This window comes from Haliotis rubra, unplaced genomic scaffold (genome assembly GCF_003918875.1).
Source record: "Haliotis rubra isolate DU_JTF1 unplaced genomic scaffold, ASM391887v1 Scf694, whole genome shotgun sequence".
In the NCBI taxonomy this organism is placed as follows: Eukaryota; Metazoa; Mollusca; class Gastropoda; order Lepetellida; family Haliotidae; genus Haliotis; species Haliotis rubra.
In genome coordinates, this window is record NW_025767406.1 from 243470 (window position 1) to 267935 (window position 24466).

General features: G+C 39.0%; 1 protein-coding gene across 1 annotated transcript in view; it reads right to left on the reverse strand.

Annotated features, from left to right (window-relative positions):
• LOC124258465 overlaps window positions 1–24466 on the reverse strand; it is a 95957-nt gene that overhangs the window by 14558 nt on the left and 56933 nt on the right. Inside the window, exons 3-9 of the mRNA XM_046692564.1 lie at window positions 15276–15331; window positions 9359–9367; window positions 7266–7268; window positions 6137–6145; window positions 4734–4745; window positions 4517–4531; window positions 3169–3192 (exon numbers count right to left, since the gene is read on the reverse strand). Coding sequence (XP_046548520.1) covers window positions 3169–3192; window positions 4517–4531; window positions 4734–4745; window positions 6137–6145; window positions 7266–7268; window positions 9359–9367; window positions 15276–15331 — 128 coding nt within the window. The remainder of the gene's footprint in view (window positions 1–3168; window positions 3193–4516; window positions 4532–4733; window positions 4746–6136; window positions 6146–7265; window positions 7269–9358; window positions 9368–15275; window positions 15332–24466) is intronic.

Below are 24466 nucleotides of genomic sequence, written 5' to 3' on the forward strand. Positions count from 1 at the left end.
AATATGGGCAAGAAGAGATGAAAAATATTTTGGAGCAATATCATTATAGTAATCCTTCCACTGATAAATGATACCAGCTGGTCATCAACAAATCCTTCATTTCTTAAAAAATGTATCTTTGAATATATAAAGAAATCTTCCAAGATAAACTTTCATGTGTACAACTGACTGAATGCGTGAGTGAGTTTAGTTTTCCACCGCACTCAGCAATATTCCAGCTATATTGCGGCGGTCTGTAAATAATAGAGTCTGGACCAGACAATCCAGTGATCAACAGCATGAGCATCGATCTACGCAGTTGGGAACCGATGACATGTGTCAACCAAGTCAGCGAGCCTGACCAACCGATCCCTCATCGGACTTTTTTTGCATGTTTTGTATATGCAGCACAATGGGTCATGCCAAATTAATAAACCGGTCACTTGTCCCTTGTCACAGTATTGGGGAAAAGGGTCTAAAGGTCGACAATGGATATATTACCCGCTTACAAAGTTTATTCATGTTATTTCCTGGCTTACCCAGCTTCTGGAATTTTGGTTCATTCCGGGAATTTTGGTAACTTTAGTTTTGTGAAATAGTGTCTCTTGCACAGAACCCTAATTACTCCGTCTAGACCAGGAATTCGAAGCGCAAAGGGCATGAGGCTGCGATGTAACATATGGGTACCAAATCTGACTAATTAGTCGCCCGTGTCAAACTTGAGGAGATTGTTCTTGTAAATCATTCTGGAAGCATACTTTGCTTCAGTTTTAAAGGTGAAAGACCAGATGGTCGTTTTTGTCCTCCTTGGAATATGAAATTTAACGCGTCATCGGAAGGGAAAATCAGTTTCGACCATTTGCCCAGCGGTCCCCGCTGACGTTAAAACTCAGTCGTGAAAACTCTATGAATAGATAGCTGGAAATCTGTGGCGACACCAGGTGTTCCGGAAAAGGCACGTGACAGCCACTAGAATCGTTTTTCTTTCAATGTATAATGGTTCCTAAAATATGGCATATGTCACTTTCAAATCCTTGTGATCAATATATCGCTTTTAAGTGTTACCAAGTCAGTATCGTGTTTCAGGTTCGTCTTGTCCATCACTGAATTGTCTGGTGTCCTCCCCCAGTTGTTTAGAGTGATTGAGTGAGTGACTTTAGTTTTACGCCGCACTCAGCAGTAATCCAGCTATATGGCGGCGGTCTAGAAATAATCTAGTCTGGACCAGACAATCCACTGATCAACAGCATCGATCTACGCAATTGGGATGCAATGACATGTGTCAACCCAGTCAGCGAGTCTGACCACCCGATCCCGTTAGTCGCCTCTTATGACAAGCATGGGTTGCTGATGACCAATTCTAACCCGGAAGTTCACGGTGCAGTTGTTTATAGACCGGCGTCGTATGGCAGAATTACACCAGTGCGATCGTACACAGTAAACACCAGCTACCGACAGGGCAGGGTATGCTTACTCTTTCCGCTAACACCTGGTGTCATCACTGATCTTCACTGATCCATTCAAAAGGATTCGCCACTGTTTGGTCTTCTACTCCCTATTTTGGCTCACAATCGAGACTGCATATTCTCTGGAGTTTTATCTTTAATGTCAACAACCTGATGACATTAACGACGTAGCCGTGCTGTTATCGTAAACACGAAACATATATTTTTATGTCCAGAACGCGTGTCTGTAACATTTGAATAAAGTTTGGGAACAAACGTTAGTGTATGAAGGTGCAAGGACAAATGAATAGGTCTTTGGTTGGTTGGTTGGTTGGTTGGTTGTTCAACGTGGGACTCAGCAATATTCCCGCGATATGACTGCAGTCGGTAAATAATCATGTCTAGACCAGACAATCCAGTGATTGACATCATGAGCATCGAGGCATGCAACTGGGATACGATGACATGTGTCAACCAAGTCAGCGAGTCTTATTACATCTCACTTAAAGTGTTTCTGGGGAATCTCGAGTAAATAGTCGAATCTGGATCAGACAGTACAGTGGTTAATATGAAGAGCATCGATCGACACATTTGAGACTTGGCGTGCAAACATGGTCAGCAAGCCTGATAACCCGATCCCGTTAGTTTCCTCGTACGACAAGCATGGGCTGCTTAAGATCAACTGAAACCCGGATCTTCACGCGTTGAGAAATGAATGAGAAACATGATGCTCTGTGTCTTAAAACAAAACCAGTTCATGACAAATTAATGAGAAAAATAAACTGTTTTTTTAAGACACAGAGCATCATAAATCTGCTAGTGATGACTCTGAACTGGAGAAAAATAAACTGTTTTTTTAAAACACAGAGCATCATAAATCCGCTAGTGATGACTCTGAACTGGAGAAAAATAGACTGTTTTTTAAGACACAGAGCATCATAAATCCGCTAGTGATGACTCTGAACTGGAGAAAAATAGACTGTTTTTTAAGACACAGAGCATCATAAATCCGCTAGTGGTGACTCTGAACTGGTAGATAAATATCTAGATATACCAGGTTGTACGAGGTTATAGCACGGTATCTGTGTTGACTGATAAACCACCAGGTACAGAACAAACAGATTGGAAACAAGTGATAATTGTAACATAAGCTATAGGTTGTATATCGATAGGACAGCGTAACAAAATCAACCTAAAAATGACACACGCTTGGCAAATATGGAGAGAAGCCGATACACATTGAATAAATGCCTTAGTATATTCTTAAATAGCAGAATTCTATGCATTTTGTACTTGAAAGTGGAGTGTGGATAATGATGATTATGATGATTATTCTACCGTGAATTAGTGATCAAACCATAACATTCCATCTCTCATTTATCACAGCCACAACGAAACTAATATTTATAGGAAGGTTTATATAAATATATTTCTTTCAACCATTAGAGGTAGGAATTTTTCTGATGATGACATCGACAAATAGGTTGGTTACAATGAGATAAGGTGAGAACAACAACATTACAGTACAGTACAGTACAGTACAGTACAGTTTTCAGAGTATATGTAGCAGTACATTTTAGGCAGAAATCACTAATAAATTTGAAACCTCAGTTTCCGATCACAATTCAATTTATCGTTAAATATTCAGATAGTTTTACATGGAAAATACTCGATGTTGCATTCTAATAAACATTGGCATTAAACATTGCATTTTTTCAAGAATAAAATACTGTGGATTACATACCTGTACATAATTTCTTTTACGAAACTGAAACAGAGATTAAAAAGGTAAGTAAGAGATTCATATACTGCGAATTCATGTGAATATGTAATTTGTTTGTCGGCACGTGTGATCCAGTTGGCTTGGAAGAGTTCTCTCGCTTTACGTACGCCAGGAGCCTAGGTCGTGGGGTTTTAAATGCGCTCTGGTTCGGTGCCGAGTTGTGTTAGCCCCATCCCGACCCATTGGTGTCACGAAGACAATTACATTTGGACTTTCTTTCTAGAATAATCTGATCACCGTGATTTAAATGAATTAATGCTCAAAGCGGCATGACACTATACCCGTTCACCCACTATTTGATCAATCCATTTGGATTACAAACATTATGATCACTTCATACTTATGATCTCTTCATACTTATTGTCTCTTCATACTTATGATCACTTCATACTTATGACCACTTCATACTTATGATCACTTCATACTTATTGTCTCTTCATACTTATGGTCTCTTCATACTTATGATCACCTCATACTTATGATCACCTCATACTTATTGTCTCTTCATATTTATGGTCTCTTCATACTTATGACCACCTCATACTTATGATCACCTCATACGTATTGTCTCTTCATACTTATGATCACCTCATACTTATGGTCTCTTCATACTTATGACCACCTCATACTTATGATCACCTCATACTTATTATCTCTTCATACTTGTGATCTCTTCATACTTATGACCACTTCATACTTATGACCACTTCATACTTATGATCTCTTCATACTTATGATCTCTTCATACTTATGATCTCTGATCACTCATACTTATGATCTCCTCATACTTATGATCACTTCATACGTATATGATCTCTTCATACTTATGATCACCTCATACTCATACTTATGATCACTTCATACTTATGATCACCTCATACTTATGATCACTTCATACTTATGATCACTTCATACTTATGATCACCTCATACTTATGATCTCTTCATACTGATGATCACTTCATACTTATGATCACTTCATACTTATGATCTCTTCATACTTATGATCACTTCATACGTATTGTCTCTTCATACTTATGGTATCCTCATACTTATGATCACCTCATACTTATGATCACTTCATACTTATGATCACCTCATACTTAAGGTCTCTTCATACTTATTGTCTCTTCATGCTATGTATCTTAATACTTATGATATCTTAATACCTGTGACAACTTCATACTTATGATATCTTAATACTTATGATCACTTTATACTTATGGTCTCTTCATACTTATGATATCTTAATACTTATGATCACATCATACTTATGATCACTTTATATTTATGATCACTTTCATACTCACTCCGCCTGGACAGTTCTGAAACAAGAAATAAGGTTGTTTAATATTACAATATAAACATAAAACCTTCTTGGTAAATCTCTTCAAAGTACGATGTAATTAAAATAGGCTCTTCAGATATTTTCCATGTTTGAAATGCACATGACCCCCTTTTCTCCAATGGTAAGTGCATACTGTATTAACTTAGATTCTAAATATAGTGATGAAAGCTGCAACTTACCCGTGGGTGTGCCTGTAGGTTTGGAAACAAAAACACAGAATGAGCTGCAAATTACATTAGTAAAATCAATAATAACCAAACTTAAAGATAATGAACATGGAAGGACAAAAATCAATTCTATTATTCCAAGTCACCTTCCAGCCACGAGCTAATATGAATTACATGGAATCTGTGGACCTTTTAAACTACAAAAATACGCCAGAACGTATAACGTTTGTGTGAATTGATCCTTGGTAGCTATTTCAGTACGACAAGAAACTACATCTGGTGACCTTGCACAACAACCGTGACACAAATGTGACCATTCATTAAATCTGACCCGTACGTGACACATTTTTTCAGGATTTTAAGCGACGTAATTCCAGCAGCCAGCGGTATAACAACCCGAATAATCCAGAACCTCATTAACTGCAGCCTACATCTCCGGCGGTCACTGTTACATCTCTGTAACTGTCTCTATCATGGGATTCAAATTTGAAAAAAAATAATTCCTAAAATATCACTGTAGATACTGGAAATTACAACAAACGTTAAAATAGTTTGTAGCAGCTCATTCTATAACAGTATTTTAAGAAGTCGAGTAGTCTCTTGGGGAAGAGATCAGATCCAATTCCTGTATTGCATTTTAACTTTTATAACTATTAATAATAATTATATCAGTTGTCTATAAAACGTTTCATAGGTTTTTAAATTCCATTACAATTGATAATTCTGCAGAATATCCATCACCTTTGTGTAAATCATCTAATGTTATGCTGATGACGTAGAACAAAATAAATCATTCATTTGTGTTGGTAATCATTCCATTTTTATGCACGAGAAAGGAAACTTGCTCTTTTACTTTTATTCATTTGATGTTTTTTTGCGCAATATTAATTTTAGTCTGTATGATAAGAATGATCTGTATGATCCGTAGAATCGGATTTATAAATTATCTTATTTTTTGAAGAAATTATGTGCGCTTACTTCAGCTTTTAAAATTGAAAAACGTGGATGCTGAATGTCTAACATGAAGAATTGACCTTTTACAGCTACTTTGTACAAGAATAGACATTTACATCACTATATCCATCAGCAGAAAAAGCTATATAATGTTGTAAAATTAGTAAGTATCATGTTTTCAAATTACGGTCTGCATTCTTGACAGGAAATGACCGAGGAACAAATGTGAGACAAAGTATCAGTTCCCCAGGAAATAATTTGTCTGTCCCCTGTCACTCCTTGTCAACGTCTGCTGCTTCGATGAAGGCGTAGTGTATTCCCACCTTGCAGTGGAATCCTCCGCTTACGCGTCGCCGATATGACTACATAACCACCGGTATACGCCTCCTAGTCATCAAACACAGTAGAGTTATCCTCTAATTTTAACAACTAGCCAAGGCATATGCAATATTGAAACGTACCTGGCACATCTGTATCCAAGAAGCAAGTGAAAGACAAAAAGTCATAATTATGTTTCGGGTGCTATTAAGGTGTAACATCTCATTATCAACTGATCGAACAGCTCATCTGGTTCAACTATAACATGAGTAGATTAGAGATGAACATAATGACAGACCCAAAAAGATCCAGGATAGAGTAAGTCTTAAGGCGACTATGCTTGTCGTAAGAGGCGACTAACGGGATCGGGTGGTCAGGCTCGCTGACTTGGTTGACACACGTCATCGTATCCCATTTGCGCAGATCGATGTTCATGCTGTTGATCACTGGATTGTCTGGTCCAGACTCGATTATTTATAGACCGCCGCCATAAAGCTGGAATATTGCTGAGTGCGGCGTTAAACATCAAACCAACCAACATAATGACAGCGTGTCGGTGATGTGCTTAAAGGTAGGGAGCACGTGGGATGGCATATGCTCTGAAAATGACACGTGATTAATTATGTCATTTAGTCACGTAACATCTACAGCCACGTAAACTGACAAGATGGATTCACATGTCGTTCACATGCTGGTAATAAAAGCGACAAAAAGACGTTTAAAAGATATCCCGCGTGTATCTCTAAGCTAAAAAATATAATGATTAAAGTACTTTCAAAATGGTTTTCACGTATGCTTGAATTATTATAATTGGGTCTCATGCCGAGCGCCCGAAGAAATTCGGAAAATCAAACGCTTTGCGACTTTTTCATATCCTGTATCTTGTCTTTGTTATAACGATGTAAAAATAATCATTTAAAATGTAACATATGCAAACAGTGAGCATTACAACAAACAAATAGCGATCTTCACAACGTCTTGTCAGAAAATCAATAGTTTCATCCTAAGACAGACCATTCAACTGTAGTAGTTTGTGTTTGACGTAAAACGATACATGTATATAATTCAGGCACTTTTTACTTCGTAATTGGTCTGTTAACAACAGCTGTTGCACGTAAGTGTGCCCGTCTCAAAACTGACATAAGAGACGAAAGCGAAACCAGCGTCTATATATAATATAAAAATGCAAGTCAAATAACACTGCTCTTTGTACTTTAATCTAGTTGTTTGATTCTGGGGGCACTGGGTTAATTGTATTGACGTCATACTCACCAGCTGATCACGCATGAAGGCAAAAACAAAGTACACGGTATTAAAGAATAGGTCGCTGTAATCATACATTGACACCGGAAGCTGAGTGCAAGGTACCCAACAACACAAGAACGATTAAAGAGAAAAAAGAGTATTATTACATGTAATCAATAATAATAAATTTTGTGAAATTTGTGAGTACAGATAGGTTTAACCCCGCTTTGATCATTATCCAGTTATATAGCGGGTTGTCCGTGTGATATGTCTGGGAAACCTAAGTGATAAGGTTATACATGTTTCTGTTTTACTTTGGCGAACCATTGGAGAGCCAGAAGTGTCACCATTGGGACAAATAAGAGACTCGAACCCACGACCAGTGAGCGAGTATGATTTTACGCCGCTTTTAGCAATATTCCAGCAATGAGCTTCACACATTGTACCCATGTTGGGAATCGAACCCGGGTCTTCGGCTTGAAGAGCGAACGCTTTAACCACTAGGCTACCCCACCGCCCCCAAGACCAGTGGATCATGAAGGGATCTGGCAACAACGCTGCATAGCGACATACGTCGACTTAGATGAAATAGCCGTCTATGCCCACATAATTGCTCTTAAGAGCTCCTGAGGCCGTGGCGTCGCCTAGTGGCTGAAGCGTTCGTTCGTCAGGCCGAATGACCGGGTTCGATTCCAAAGTGGTTACGATATGTGAAGTCCATTTTTTGTTGTGCCATATTGCTCAAAGCGGTGTGAGATATACTCACTCCCTGTTTAAGCTTGGATTAGATGTAAATAGTCCACAGAGGTATTTGCAATGGAGGCTAAACTGTATCCTGTTATAGATGTAGATCAATTTCAGTTTTGCCTTTCGAATTCGTTATTCAATATCGTCATATTAGTACCGAACACACAGAAAAAGTTCGACGACATCCACGCGTCTGCAGCATTCGTTCAAGGCGCTCAGTATGAAGGCCAATTGTGACTCCAGAAAATGGACGTCAACGTCTCCAGTGAAGCAGACAACACTTGCAAGTGGGAGCGTGTAAGTGGAGAAGAGTTCTCTTCACCAATGAACCCGTGAAGATCCGGGTAAGAATTGATCTTCAGCAACCCATGCTTGTCGTAAGAGGCGACTAACGGGATCGGGTAGTCAGGCTCGCTGATTGGTTGACACATGTCATCGGTTCCCAATTGCGTAGATCGATGCTCATGCTGTTGGATGCTCATTGGATTGTCTGGTCCAGACTCGATTATTTACAAACCGCCGCCACATAGCTGGAATATTGCTGAGTGCGGCGTAAAACTATAGTCACTCACTCACTCACTCTTCACCGATGAGCCACGTTTCATTCTTCACCGAGCAGGCATCAGGACACGTGTCTACGGGGATCGTTTTGGAAGGGGATCGTTTTGGGAGTGGGACTGTTTGATCTGAGAGAGGAGAAGCTGTGGCAAGGACGCCAATGTTTGTGGTTGAGGGGAACTTGAATGCTGGGAGGTACCGAGAAGCGACTTTTGTAAATGGGGGCTTTAATGCTTTTGCGACAGAACTTACTTGGAATGACGTTTTAGCACGTTAACGCCAGACCACACGTTGTACAACAGTATCTTAATCAGAACAAAGTTACCCTGCAAGATGCCGTGATTTGTCACCCACTGAACACGTTCTTGGGACGAAATGGAACCGAATCCTTCAACAACGCTGCAGGAACTCCGACAAATGCTTCCTTGGTTATGGAATGATCTTGTAGTGACCTCAGTGAGGTGAAAGTGCCAGGCCAGCATAAATGCCCAAGGTGGACACACTCGCTACTGACCGCGTGGACGTGCTTGTGAACCTCCTCTTGGGAATAGGCTCATTTGCATTAGCAATTACCATGTGTCTTTCCATGCAATAACATATCCCCCGCAGCAGTATAAGGTAAACACCGATTCTGTTTTTTGGTTGTGTGTCCAAATAACTCTTGCCAAACTGGACACAATCATTCATTCATTGTATCATTTGGGTACCAATATAATCAATGCCTTGATAATGAATAATCATGTTCTTCACACGACTCATACCGCTTGTTCACATCTGTTGGTAAACCATAAATGTATTTAAATCTGAGTACTTACCCTTAAACCCTGCATGATCGCACATCGATGACGGGGGTTGAAAAAGAAGCACAGTCATATGTTAAGAACATATCATGGGTGATACATTTCTACATTATATATTTTCACGAGTACGTTTACATCATAAAAAACAAAGGTCACAAAAACATTTCTCGTTAAATTATTCGAAAAAGACAATCACCTAATATTCATTTAATTTTCATGAATTTAAAGATATTATTTTGTAATAAAAAGAATTATACAGTGTGCTGATAATATTTTCAGCAACGCAACCTTTTCAGCATCTCACTGTGCAGTTTATACAACGAGAGCGTGAAGTCGATACAAAAATTGGATTGCGTTGTTCGAAAGGTAGATATTAGAGGGATATTAATTCCACAGTATTGATAAAGCAACAAGCATAAATAATAGTGTAGAAGACACATGTGGATATCTACGATGGTACAGTGGGTGACAGCATGCGAGGTGATGCGGATACAAAAATTGTACACGCACACACACACACACACACACACACACACACACACACACACACACACACACACACACATCATGAAATTTCATTCTTGGAGAAACACTACCTTGAAATTTTAATCTCGATAGCTGTACCATGCTGAACATGGACGGAGTCCCTGATGGCATGATGTAAGTTCCATAGTTTCAGAATGAAGAAATTAAACCTCATAGATGCTTCAAGAGACCCTTTATTGTATGTTAAATAGAGTGAGTGTGTGAGTGAGTGAGTTTTACGCCGCTTTTAGCAATATTCCAGCAATATCGCGGCGGGGGGCACCAGAATTGGGCTTCACACATTGTACCCATATGGGGAATCGAACCCGGGCGTTTGGCGTGACGAGTGAAAGCTTTAACCACTGGGCTACCCCAATGCCCCATGTGAACTAGAACGTGCCATATCTCATCAATTTCAAAACATTGCTGCATAAAACAATACTCATATGAGCATACGACTGTGACTGAGATCAAGTTATAAACAGCATACCGCTGATTAAATATCACTGTGATTCATGTTATTCTGTCTTTGCCTCATGTAGTAATTATCTAGGAAAGACGTGTTATTGCTATCCCCTGGTGTTTCATTCTATATGTAGGCAGTACACAAAACATAAAAAAATATGTTACAATATTTATTGTAAAATATACTTGGCACTTTGGTGACATCTTACAAGTCCTCAAAACCATATATCATCCAAAGGAGATAACAGACATGAATTGTATAGTAAATTTCAAATATAGATCAGAACGTAACGGTTGACGTCATATCGAGCCATCTAACCAATTAGACTAAGGGACAGCTATATTGCACATCTGAAAATATTGTTTAAAAGTATCACATTCGCTCCAATAATCCCGCGGGTCTCATAAACATGTGTGTGATCGCTTAGACCTATTATCCAAGTCACGATCATTATACACCAGCGTGTTCCATTAAAATATTCACGGATGTCACACACACGATGAATTAATCACATTGAACAATTAATTATACAGACATTTAACAAACAAGAGACGATTTTATGTAACTACATTTCACTGATCTCGATCAATGACTCTTTTCTTTGATGATAAAATCGTCATCCATGCATTTTCGATACGTGTGTTAGGAATAACACTTACATCAAACACCATAAACAGGGGTAATAAAGTGACAGATAATTGCCAATATGGACAATCTATAGAAACAGTGGGTGTAACTGTCTCTATCATGCAATTATGAACCTGACACCTCATTAGTATCAGTACCCTGTAAAAAACGTCATATTTGTTTTTCTATGTTTGAGGATACCTCGCTTTTGACATTGAACTCTATCTCAGTATAAACACACAAGCATTCAAAATAATTACCAGATAATTCATAATGACGTGACGGTTACGTCTTGGTATTGTGGATGTCTTTTAATTTTTCACAGATTTATTAACAATGGGGCTGAAGTAAGCTGGTCGATCACATGCAGTTATATATGTAGAGGGAATCAGTTTGAGGAGAATGTATAATAGATACTAAACAAGGTAAATAACCTGCACTCACCGGGCGATGGCTCTAGGGTGAAGACAATTATGTAAAGATGTTACTATCTACAGAAATAAGGACACACAACGTTCCTACATATAACGCACCAACGAATATAGCTGCACCCTTTTTGCAAGAAGATTTTGATAATTGTGCAAAGGCATAATAATGTGCAGTTTTCAAGTGAGGAGTCATGTTTTCGGGATTTGTCAATATCTGAAGCTGATATAGTGAGACGTTAACCAAATCTGAATTTCATCCATGACAGTGTAACTGTTCGGATGGAAGGATCACTGGTATTAAGTAACGTCACGTAATTATGCATTGTCACGTCACGTAATTATGCATTGTCACGGCACGTAATTATGTATTGTCCAAATCCATGCTCACGGAAATTTGGAGGTCTGGATTAAGGTGTTTTGAACACAGTGCATACAATTTGAAAACTTATTCTCTATCATTTCTAATGAGGCGTGACCAGTGGACACAACTTGCATGCTCTTATATAGATTTTTGTCAGGCTATCCATTTTACAAATTTGTGAAAAGAATCGAAAATTCTTTATTGTTCTATAGATGCAAATATATTCGTTGGTATACACACATTATGACAAGCATCTACTTCCGCTGCCTTGTGAGTGTGCAATGTGCAATGTGCAATTTGCTGACAATGCGCTATGTCTACACGTGTGCCTAGGTAGAACCCATCTACTTACCATGTACTACACAGAGGTAGGGAAACAGAGGGAACGATTGTTAGTTACTCGGTACATGAAAACATGGAAACTACCTTCGACAAAGAAGGCTACCTTTCATTATAGACATCTGCATTTCATTCTGTCTTTATAGGTTTTCTTATCTCCACTTTATACACCAAACAGAAGCTTTGGTATAATTGAGAGGAAGCTTTTTTCACAGAGGTGTGTTTTATAGCCTTGGGCCGGAAGGGTGTCAAATGGCAAAGAAAGCAAATACTGATTGTTTCACATTTATTGCCAGGAGACATTATTCTTGAACGTTTCTTGTCTGGCAGCTTCTTCTGAGGTCGAGTGCAAGAAAAAACCGTCGTAAGGGAGAAAACTGAATCTGTCTTAACTTATTGGTCGGCAGGAAGAAGAGTTGGTTCCAGATAGAATGCAAGTAAAAAGATACGAATCGATGCCCTTAATGTCGAGCTATACAAGTAATAATTATCTTGATATGAATCATAGTTCTGCATTTTAGTAATTTTGGTTTGCTTGATTGTTTGTTGGATGTTATTAGTCCAGCTATGTGACGGTGTGTTTTTCGATCTGTACATGGCATTCCCACGATTGACAGTATGCCGTACAGTGGTCACGTCAGTACAAGAAAGTTGTTTTCAAAGTTGACATGTTAACAGCCTTGAATGCGCATTTTTCGACAGTGTACTCATGGACAGTATGGAATACACTCGCGTGTTTTGACAATAGACATGTCAACAGTATTGGACAAACTGGTTTTGACAATAGACATGTCAACAGTATGGGACAAACTGGTTTGGACAATAGACGTGTCAACAGTATGGGACAAACTGGTTTTGACAATAGACATGTCAACAGTATGGGACAAACTGGTTTTGACAATGGACGTGTCAACAGTATGTGACAAACTGGTTTTGACAATAGACATGTCAACAGTATGGGACAAACTGGTTTGGACAATAGACGTGTCAACAGTATGGGACAAACTGGTTTTGACAATAGACATGTCAACAGTATGGGACAAACTGGTTTTGACAATGGACGTGTCAACAGTATGTGACAAACTGGTTTTGACAATAGACATGTCAACAGTATGGGACAAGCTGGTTTTGACAATAGATATGTCAATCATGGGACAAGCTGGTTTTGACAATAGACGTGTCAACAGTATGGGACAAGCTGGTTTTGACAATAGACATGTCAACAATATGGGACAAACTAGTTTTGACAATATACATGTCAACAGTATGGGACAAACTGGTTTTGACAATGGACGTGTCAATAGTATGGGACAAACTGGTTTTGACAATAGACATGTCAACAGTATTGGACAAACTGGTTTTGACAATAGACGTGTCAACAATATGTGACAAACTAGTTTTGACAATAGACATGTCAACAGTATGGGACAAACTGGTTTTGACAATGGACGTGTCAATAGTATGTGACAAACTGGTTTTGACAATAAACATGTCAACAGTATGGGACAAACTGGTTTTGACAACAGACATGTCAACAATATGGGACAAACTGGTTTTGACAATGGACGTGTCAATAGTATGGGACAAGCTGGTTTTGACAATAGACATGTCAACAATATGTGACAAACTAGTTTTGACAAAAGACATGTCAACAGTATGGGACAAACTGGTTTTGACAATGGACGTGTCAATAGTATGGGACAAACTGGTTTTGACAATAGACATGTCAACAGTATGGGACAAGCTGGTTTTGACAATAGACATGTCAACAATATGTGACAAACTAGTTTTGACAATAAACATGTCACCAGTATGGGACAAACTGGTTTGGACAATAGACGTGTCAACAGTATGGGACAAGCTGGTTTTGACAATAGACATGTCAACAATATGTGACAAACTAGTTTTGACAATACACATGTCAACAGTATGGGACAAACTGGTTTTGACAATGGACGTGTCAATAGTATGGGACAAACTGGTTTTGACAATAGACATGTCAACAGTATTGGACAAACTGGTTTTGACAATAGACATGTCAACAGTATGGGACAACCTAGTTTTGACAATACACATGTCAACAGTTTGGGACAAATTGATTGTGACATAGTACATGTCCAAACTAATTGACGAACTAGTTTTGACAGTGGACATGTTGACAGCATGGGATATATGATTCCAACAGCAGACATAATTACGACATCCAAACACGAATGTGAACAAGACACGCGTAATGTCGTGGAGTACATTTCACATATGGGGCATATCAGATGCGTGTTGAACATAATGACACGCTGTAACACACAATGGATCAATGAGACACGATGATAACAGAGATTAATCCAACATCAACATTTCTCTGATCACATATTGCAAACCCGATCAAATACAAAAATGTCGAACAGAGTAAAAAGTAAACACATTCGTTCGAAATCTCTCTGCTCTTTACAGATGTAGCGGTTAAAAGAGAGGAAGCACATTATAATTATGACTATTTTGGTACTTGAAACACCTATATTTGTTTAGATATTAAAGGTGCAATTTTCTGTATACACTTGCTGAACTGACAATCTGGAGCAACACGTCTCAAGGTATATTTCGATTAAATTTTGTCCTGGCAATGAACCTAACGTCCCTACTGATTTTGTTTTCATCAAATCTATGGAATGTTTTTGAATTTGGTTTACGGAACAAATACTTTCTTAAAAATATGATTATTGATTGAGGTTATCTGAAAGAGTGTTCGCCACCGTTTTTTCCCCTGAGTGATACACAGCTGAATATACCATCAAACTTTGAATTGCAGCATGGTAGCTTTTTACGGCTTAATAAATTGACTATTTTTAAAACGTGCCTCCATCACTAAAGTATCTTCAGATTACCATGGTTACTCCGGAGATAGCGACTGAACACTTTTTACTCTCCATGTTTTATGGATCAGTGTTCTGGAAAACTAAGTGTCAATTAACATAATGGACAATACTAAAACATGCGGTTTTTTCCTGGGGATCGATATTTTTCTAAAACAAAGTGTCATTCATTGTTAACACAACTGTGTTTTCTAATTTTATGGACTTATACACTTTATTTTTATGCAATTTTTAATGATCGTTTTTGCTGTGTCGAAATTTATGGAACTATACCTACAGACCCCATGGAACCGTTTATGGTAATCATTCAACATACCGCTCTTTTCAGCACGTGTGATGACTGCTGTGAAACTTCGACTTGTGGAATGTATGCTGAAAACAGATAATAATACATCTAAATAAAGGTGGTAAAAAGCTATCAATAAAAACGATGTTAAATCTGTGACAAGTGAGTGAGTTTACTTTTACGCCGCTTTTAGCAATATTCCAGCAATATCACGCTATGGGACTCCAGAAATGGGCTTCACACATTGTACCCATGTAGGGAATCGAACCCAGGTTTTCAGCGGGACAAGCGGACGCTTTAACCACTGGGCTAGTCTACTGACCCAAATCTGAGACAAGACCATCAAGTGGGATATCAGTGCACAACAATCATGTCATGTGACAGTTTTATGACCCTTCTGGACACAAGATACGATGGACAAGTCATACTATCCCCAGTGACATGGAGAAACATGTACTTGTAATCACATCTAACCGAAATGAAGAGGAACTATTCAGTATCCACACGTTCCTTTTCTGGTTGTCTAATCTCTCTCTCTCTCTCTCTCTCTCTCTCTCTCTCTCCACTCACTCACACAGACACAAACTCGCATACAAAAAATACCCCACTCCTCACAGACAACACACACATACACACACAACACACACACACACCACACACTCACACACAACACACACACACACACACACACACACACACACACACACACACACACACACACACACACACACATACACTGTGCTGCTGAAAAGAATCCTGGCTCATCCTCTGAGATGTACGTGAGACAAACAAACATACAAAATCATTTAATCAATACTAAAAGGAATTAAATGTAAAGAAAACAAACCATTGCAAAGCAAGATGTCTTCCATCTCATTGACCACCCATTAATATAATAGACACATATCTTATACATAACATGCGCGTATAACCAAACCCTATGTTATGCTGTATATCGAATGACCCAGAATAATGGTTGTGCACAGAATGGCGCGCCTTGTTTGATAATGCACTTCATTGAATGCAAACTACAAGAAATGGTAATTTATTTATAAATACAGACGTTAACTGGGCCGAGTATATTGATGGGAGGCTTAATGTTTTCAGTCATCTGTTTTCATTTGTTTACGATAGTCACTATGACAAATTATGCATACATGCCATCATTATTTCCCAGCATTTCGGTGTGAGTACTTCGAGGAGGATCAGGGTAACATGTATGAGGTGATTGTTACAGGTGACTGATGGTGATTTTTTAAGGTATTTGTAAGTTGACTGTTGATACATAGTACTGAGATGATCTCCTTCAATAACTGTGGGGGCGGTGTGGTAGCCCAGTGGTTAAAGCGTCGGCTCGTCACGCCGAAGACCCGGGTTCGAATCCCCACATGGGTACAATGTGTGAAACCCATTTCTGGTGTCCCCCGCCGTGATGTTGCTGGAATATTGCTAAAACCGGCGTAAAACCAAACTCAGTCAGACAGTCAATGACTGTGGGGAGGTGGGGGTAGCCTAGTGGTTAAAGTGTTTGCTCGTCATGCCGAAGACCCGGGTTCGATGAGTATATATGAGTTCACATGAGTATAATGTGTGAAGTCCATTTCTGGTGCCTCTAGCCGTGATATTGCTGGAATATTGTTAAAAGCGGCATAAAACAAAACCCACTCACTCACTTCAATGACTGTAGGAAGACAACATGTTTTTTTTCACTATTTAAGTAAAGAGTGATATTCATTTTTTCAAAGGTAAATATGATTTTGGTTCAGTAATATATGGTACCATAGTGACATCATGTAAGGTTCACTCAGGACAACACTTCTTCCGCGACTCGTCCTTTAAGTTCCAAATACATTTTGCAAGCAATTTCGTCTCCAACTCTCCCCTTCCATTGTCTCCATTTCGTCCCAGCACACATTCGACCAATTAATCACCAAAACAAGTCAGTAATTGACAAGGATTAATGTACGGTGCTCACAAGTAGTACAAAGTTTACCATAATACCAGAGTTGCTGGAACTAAGACAAATGCAACGGAGGATGAACCACTGAGACGGAACAGCAAACATTGAAACAACGTTGTTAGTTGTCACGCCAAGGCTACCAAGAAGGAAAGATTTATCGAAGTTAGGGATACATTTCTACATAAATCTTCTCATTGCTCGAAGACATGTTACGTTCACAGACGGATGGGTTGAAAGTTTGCGACACCGTTGTCTCTCAGTGTGAGAGGTGTTGCAATATCAGTTCTAAATGTGCTTGCCAGAATGATCGATTGTAAAATCTCGAGGCTTTTTGTCCACCGAGGTTTGTCGTAAAAACCAGTGTTGGTCGCGGGGTGATGTGATGAATTAACGCATGTCTACAGTCTGCAGGGGACACATTGATTTTTTCTAACAAGGAAAAGAAATGCGAGTTTCAGATATTTTGTGCAAAACATTACACGTTTGTGATATGAGTTATGACAACGATTATTGCCGGGTTGAAACAATATCGAAACGATTTCTCAGAAGGAGAATGTAACGATTCCACTGTCACCACGTTACATTGATCTGTTACTGAGTATTACAACTCGATAAAGGAGGTTATTTCCTATTACCATACCCGTAAAGGTCCGGGTTAGAATATTGATCTTCAGTAACCCATGCTTGTCGTAAGAGGCGACTAACGGGATCGGGTGGTCAGGCTCGCTGATTTGGTTGACACATGTCATCGGTTCCCAATTTCGTAGATCGATGCTCATGCTGTTGATCAGTGGATTGTCTGGTCCAGACTCGATTATTTACAGACCGCCGCCATATAGCTGAATATTGCTGAGGGCGGCGTAAAACTAAACTCACTCAGTATTAGAACTCGATTTCAAGACCCGTCTTTTGTCATCTTATGTCATCACGGAGACTGATGATGTATGTATGGACACTGTGTACTTAGTGTATCAGGTGGGCCCGTGGGGTAGCCTAGTGGTTAAAACGTTTGCTAGTCACGCCGAAGACCCGGGTTCGATTCCACATGGGAACAATGTGTAATGCCCATTCCTGGTGTCCCCCGTCGTGATATTGCTGGAATATTGCTAAAAGCGGCGTAAAACTAAACTCACTCACTCATTCACACTAACGGCATAAGTAACACATGATCTAACTAATGAGTGAGTGAGTGAGCGAGTATGGTTTTGCGGCGTACAACCATACTCACTCACTCATTTGTGTATCAGGTAATACTTTCTATACTTGGCCATTGTTCACATGCAAACACGATTGAACAGAAAGGCCTTGTATGTGAGTGTGTGAATGAGTGAGTGAGTGAGCATTGTTTAATCCCGCAATGCTGCAACTGCGAAGGAAACTCTGTTTTATTTCCTCTGCGTCAGTTTATTCATATTAACACTCCGTACAGTTATGCCACTTTGGTTATGATTAGAACGAACAAAATGTATATATTCTAATACTCAGTTTATAACCAGACACGAATTTAATAACCGTTTGTGAATCATTATCTTCATCCAATTCATTTCAGCATCATAAAATATTAAGAACTCATTTTGACTTTACTTTAAGACCTGGAGGTATGTTCATTAGTCTTTTCTAATGGATTCAAAAGCTCCATAACAATGGAGAAATACAAAGAATGATATAGTTCTTGGTGTAGCAAAAGTACCACCAAACCCCTTTCTCAGAGATTAACCATATCGATTGGTACAATCAAGGAAGGACATTCTTAATGTTCACAGAAAATATTTGAGACAGGGGAATATTTAGCATGTGGAATCTCAAAATTTCGAAGGATTTGTTGGAAATTTTGCAAACCAATTTCAATTCTGTCAAACCATGTATTATTTCAACTTTGTATGCCATCATTCCACACAAAACCTGAATGGAAAAACTTCAAGGGCTTTTATTACTTTGCAGGGTAACTTAGATACAGCTAAACATCTATCGCCATAAATTCAAGGCAATTTGTCAAAAACAATTGTCTAAAGCAATGGTCTCCGTTTGATCCAGGTTACTACCATGCAAGATGATGGCATCTTGTAGTGTACTTCGTTTAGAGTTCGGAATAATGAGTGAGTGAGTCGCTTTAAGCAATATTCTAGCAATTTCACGGCGAGGGTGACCAGAAATGGGCTTCACACATTGTACCCACGTGGGGAACGCTTTATCTACTCGGCTACCTCTCCGCCAAGGACTAAGGTTGATTAACCTTTCCGATGTATATTTGGAGAGGATGCCTGGTTGGCGACGTCATCAATATTGCTACAAGAAATGACATTTGAAATGAGACCACATGTGTAGGATGACTCATTAATATTTCATTACGTAATGCTTTGATAACAAACATTATGCATTTTGCATTGTAACTTCCCGATTCTAGGCTCAAATTAGTAATTTAGACGTCATTGAGAAAACGTTTTTCTCAGCGTGTTACAACTAAACCAATATTTTTCTTTTAAAAGAAGGCTAAGTCGTAGGTATGCAAATTGTTGCAAGTAAGTGAGTATGGTTTTACGCCGCTTTTAGCAATATTCCTGCAATATCACGGCGGGAAATTGGATTCACACAGTGTACCCATGTATGGAATCGAACCCGGGTTTTCAGCTTGATGGGCGTACGCTTTAACCATTAGGCCCCACCGCCCCCGTATATTCAACTCTAATTGTGGTGCATTCTTAACAGACTTACAGAGATTTTACAGACAGTTCTATTTCACCGAACGTTAAAACAAACGTCACATGGCGAAATAAGAAGTCATCAGCTGACAATGAACGGAAACAGTGTCCAAATTGACAACACTAGCCGTTGGAGTAAAAATATATTGCATTCGAACCTAAACAAAACTGGATTAACAACGCATTTACACTATCATTTCAACCACACCACTGAACACCACACACAAAACTGTGTCTTGCATGGAAATATGCACCTTTCACATCTTCTAAAAAGTATTTACAATGCAAAAATATCTGTATTTCTACGACAATAAAATCTACCTAATCTATTAGTCGCAGTTTTACGCAGGATTTTCGAGGCATCTGGTTCTAGTGATTGAGCTAAATTTCTCTTTTTAATCTACTCAACTGTCGAAATGCCGCTGGTGTATACAACTCTCTTTTAATATAATTTCAAGTGATGTGCCACGGAAGAGTATCATATGGTTATCCGTTTGCATTCAGTTAAGCAAGTAAATATTCATACAAACCACCATTAACGATGGTTTAAATGAATAATAGGTACCAGCAGAAACATGTCTCAAAGTATTGTCCTGTTACAGTAAGTGAGTGAGTGAGTATGGTTTTACGCCACTTTTAGCAATATTCCAGCAATATTACACCAGAAATGGGCTTCACACATAGGGGAATCGAACCCGGGTCTTCGGCGTGACGAGCGAACGTTTAACCACAAGGCTATCCCACCTCCCCTCTGTTACAGTAATGTAATGTAGGCAATACACACTCTTCGTGATGGCAAGAGGTTGTGTATGGGTTAGGTGAACATGTGGGCGATAGTTTGAACAATGCTTTACGCTCACAGTAAAGACTGGTCCTCAGCTACCCATGCTCGTAGTAGAAGACAACTACTCCGATGGCCAGACTTTATTGATGCACGTCATCGTAACCCAATGGCTGAAACTGATGCTCATGATGTCAGTCACTTGGTTGTGACTCGCCTAGACTCTTCTTTACAGGGGGCGGTGGGGTAGCCCAGTGGTTAAAGCGTTGGCTCGTCACACCGAAGACCCGGGTTCGAATCCCCACATGGGTACAATGTGTGAAGCCCATTTCTGGTGTCCCCCGCCGTGATGTTGCTGGAATATTGCTAAAAGCGGCGTAAAACCAAACTCAGTCAGTCAGTCAGTCTTCTTTACAGACCGCCACCATGTAGCCATAATATTGCTGAGTGAGACAGCATACAAAAACAAAGTCTAGGAGCCTGAAAACAAGATCCCCCAGCTTAGAGTTTCTAGTCGGCGCATGAGGACCCGTGAAGGTCCGGGTGAGAATGAACCTTCAGTAACCCATGCTTGTCGTAAGATGCGACTAACGGGATCGTGTGGTCGGACTCGCTGACTTGGTTGACATATGTCATCGGTTCCCAATTGCGCAGGTCGATGCTCATGCTGTTGATCACTAGACTGTCTGGTCCAGACTCGATTATTCACGTGTGGCGTAAAACTAAACTCACTCACTCACTCACTTGAGACATGTTAGTAGTCCTGGGGCGCATTATTGAACTATTCTACTCTTTACAATATTTAACGGCGGTGGACACCACCTTATGCCCCTTTGCGGATCGAACCCAAGCAACCTTTCCCCACTTGTCTACCCAACAACTCCGTGTACAATATATATTGTATAAGTCTTTGAATCGCATTTCTCATATTTGCGAATGTGAGTTAGTACGGCGTCAGTGTAAGCACTTAGTGTTAACGTTCAATAAATGTAATCAGCTGGATTCAGTCTGCAGAAACATGTAATAACCGGTTCCTGAACCATTACATGTTTGTTGATACAGAGATTAAAAAATGCTGACGTCATCAAATATCTCGCTGAGATAAAATTGATACTGATGTTTGAAATTATCTGAATGAAACACCAAGCGAATACAACAGGTCTATAATGAAACCGACAGAAGCTGTAAAACTGTCAATGAAAGTTTATCATCGGTTTGATAAATCAGAAACAACCGTATTTCAATGAACATCCCTTCACAGACACGTTTGTGTCTGTCTAAAGGAGCCTTCTACATTGTAGATTACAGGACACGACATCTGATTAGCTTGATCATCTTGTTACGATCCTGATCAATACGTCAACATTTGTAATTTGTTTATCCAAAGTGGACGTCTCGGTTTATCTAACCATAATCATGTATATCTGTGTCTCCTCGAGAATACATCGATACTCGTCAAAATCAATATGGCTGTAGAGAATAGCTTTATGTCATTAACAACATTCAGTATGACCAACATATGGAGTGATGTCTGCAGACTGGTAGAGTGTTACAGACAAACCCTTTCATGTCTCGCTAATGGGGCCACACTTGTTCCAACCGTGGTTTTTGTTTCTGAAGGCTATTATAGTGTCTGAGAAAACACTACGTGTCTTCACTTCAAAGATAATCATGTGTATGTTTTGCAACTGTGTCGTTTGATTGCATAAAGCCACAAGATCATCTAGTTTTGGTTTAACCATTGGTTTGAATGACGTGGGTGTCTTCAATGGAGGGCCAGTTGAACTTTACAAGGATGTTAAAATTTCAGGAAAGTGCATTAGTTATTGATGACTGATTGTAAAAGATAAACATTTTTAAAAATGGATTTTAAAAGGCGAATAAACACGAAGAGGTTGTTGAATTTAAAGTACATGTGAAATTAATGAAAGCTAAAATCTAAGTGTTTGAGTTTATTAACCCTCAGCTCATAACCAAAACTGTCGACGAAGAGCCAGGCACCCCTTTCCGCTGATGATACACACTCCATCTTTTAGACACAGAAAATAATATATAGTAAAGGTGGGGTCTGCGTGGTAACGTGCGTGGGGTGAGAAATTATATGGTGGGATATGTGGTGTGGTGGTGTTGTTGGTACAGATATGCTGGAAACTAGGGCTGGGACGGATACTCGGGTTCTCGAATCCGGGTCAGGTACAGCTAGAACCGAGTCCTATTTCAAGGAATCGAGTACCCGGAAAGGGAGAGAACTCAGTAATGACAAGGGCAGGTAACTCTAACCTAGAGCAATATGGACAACACGCATACTAAGTTGAGGGTTTGGGCTCATTTTGAGCTTGATGCAAATGGCAAGAGAACCAAATGCCGACTCTGTGGTATCATGTCTGAAATTGATAGTACAGTCTGCTTATGGTTTTGAGATTTATCAGTGTTAGACCCTGCTGGTGAATTCTACTGAAGTGGTGAAGGTGTGGGACTTGCGCTACTCCTGGGCTTCATCCCTTATGAAGCTGACACGTCAAGATCAGAATATACTTAATCTCATAATTTAACACAGTTACAAATTTGAAGACCCATACGGTTTTTCAATCTAATATGTCAATCTACTGCGGAAGCTGTACAAGGTCAATGCAAAAACATCTTGCACTAAAACACAATCTAAACAATAAACGTGTTCATTACATTGTGTATTTGTGTTCATTGCTTATCAAGCTTTTAAGATTACATGTACATTGAATTTTGTCTTTAGTTTCTATTTTATTTCAATTTCATGAAACACAGCTTTTACATTTGCGTTTAACATGAATACACTGACTATTAAAGAGATTGCAATTAAATGATTGTATGTGTTGGGAATATCAATTAAAACTAAGGAATTAACATTCTGATTTGCAAATACAATGTTCGACTGGTTATCTTTACAATAAGAAGTAAGATTATCAGAAATAGAAGCAGAACTCACGTAACATATACATTTTATAGTTTAACAAATAATAATCAGCATACAGTTATTCCAATGCAGATAGATACAATTTTAGAATATCGATTAAACAATAGTTTTGTTTTTCATTTAATAGGGAAACTGTAATGCAACTGAGTTGCGCAACAGAGCAAAATGACCAGTCTTCCCAGATGCGAGCCAAGCATTTTGCTATATTGCTTAACTCAGTTGCATTACAGTTTGCCTGTCTGTATATCTCGTACAGAATTCTCCAGTCAGTAAATACATCAATCAAATTGTATTCTATGCAAGTTTACATAAAGTCTGCATGTAAAACATTATAGGTTCAGTTAGAATATCACACATGAACGTAGTTGTCTACTGGCTGAATGAATAACTGGTCTTTTCATTATTAACGTAACACACATTTTTGGCATTGTCCAGTTAATGGAGGTTATTATCAACGACGGTAATTTATCTGCGCATAAGCAGTGAGTAGTCAAATCACAGTAACAGCGGGAATGAAAAGTTCTGTGTTTTAAGTAACGATGTAAGTAATGGTGTGACTATTTATATTAGTTATAAACAGACGTAAATCAAATAGCCTAAGATCAGTTTCAATGTCTCATTGCCATCCTTTGAGGTTTTCTGTTGTAATATCTGTCAAATCGTGATTGAATATTCAGAAAGTTGACTGAAGCTATGTATTCCTTACATTTCCGGGTACTCGATTCCGATTCGGGTAAGTACATGCGGGTACTCGATTCCAATTTTTCCTACCCGTCCCAGCCCTACTGGAAACATGTAATCTGGTTTTACAGAATTAAATTTATAATTGTA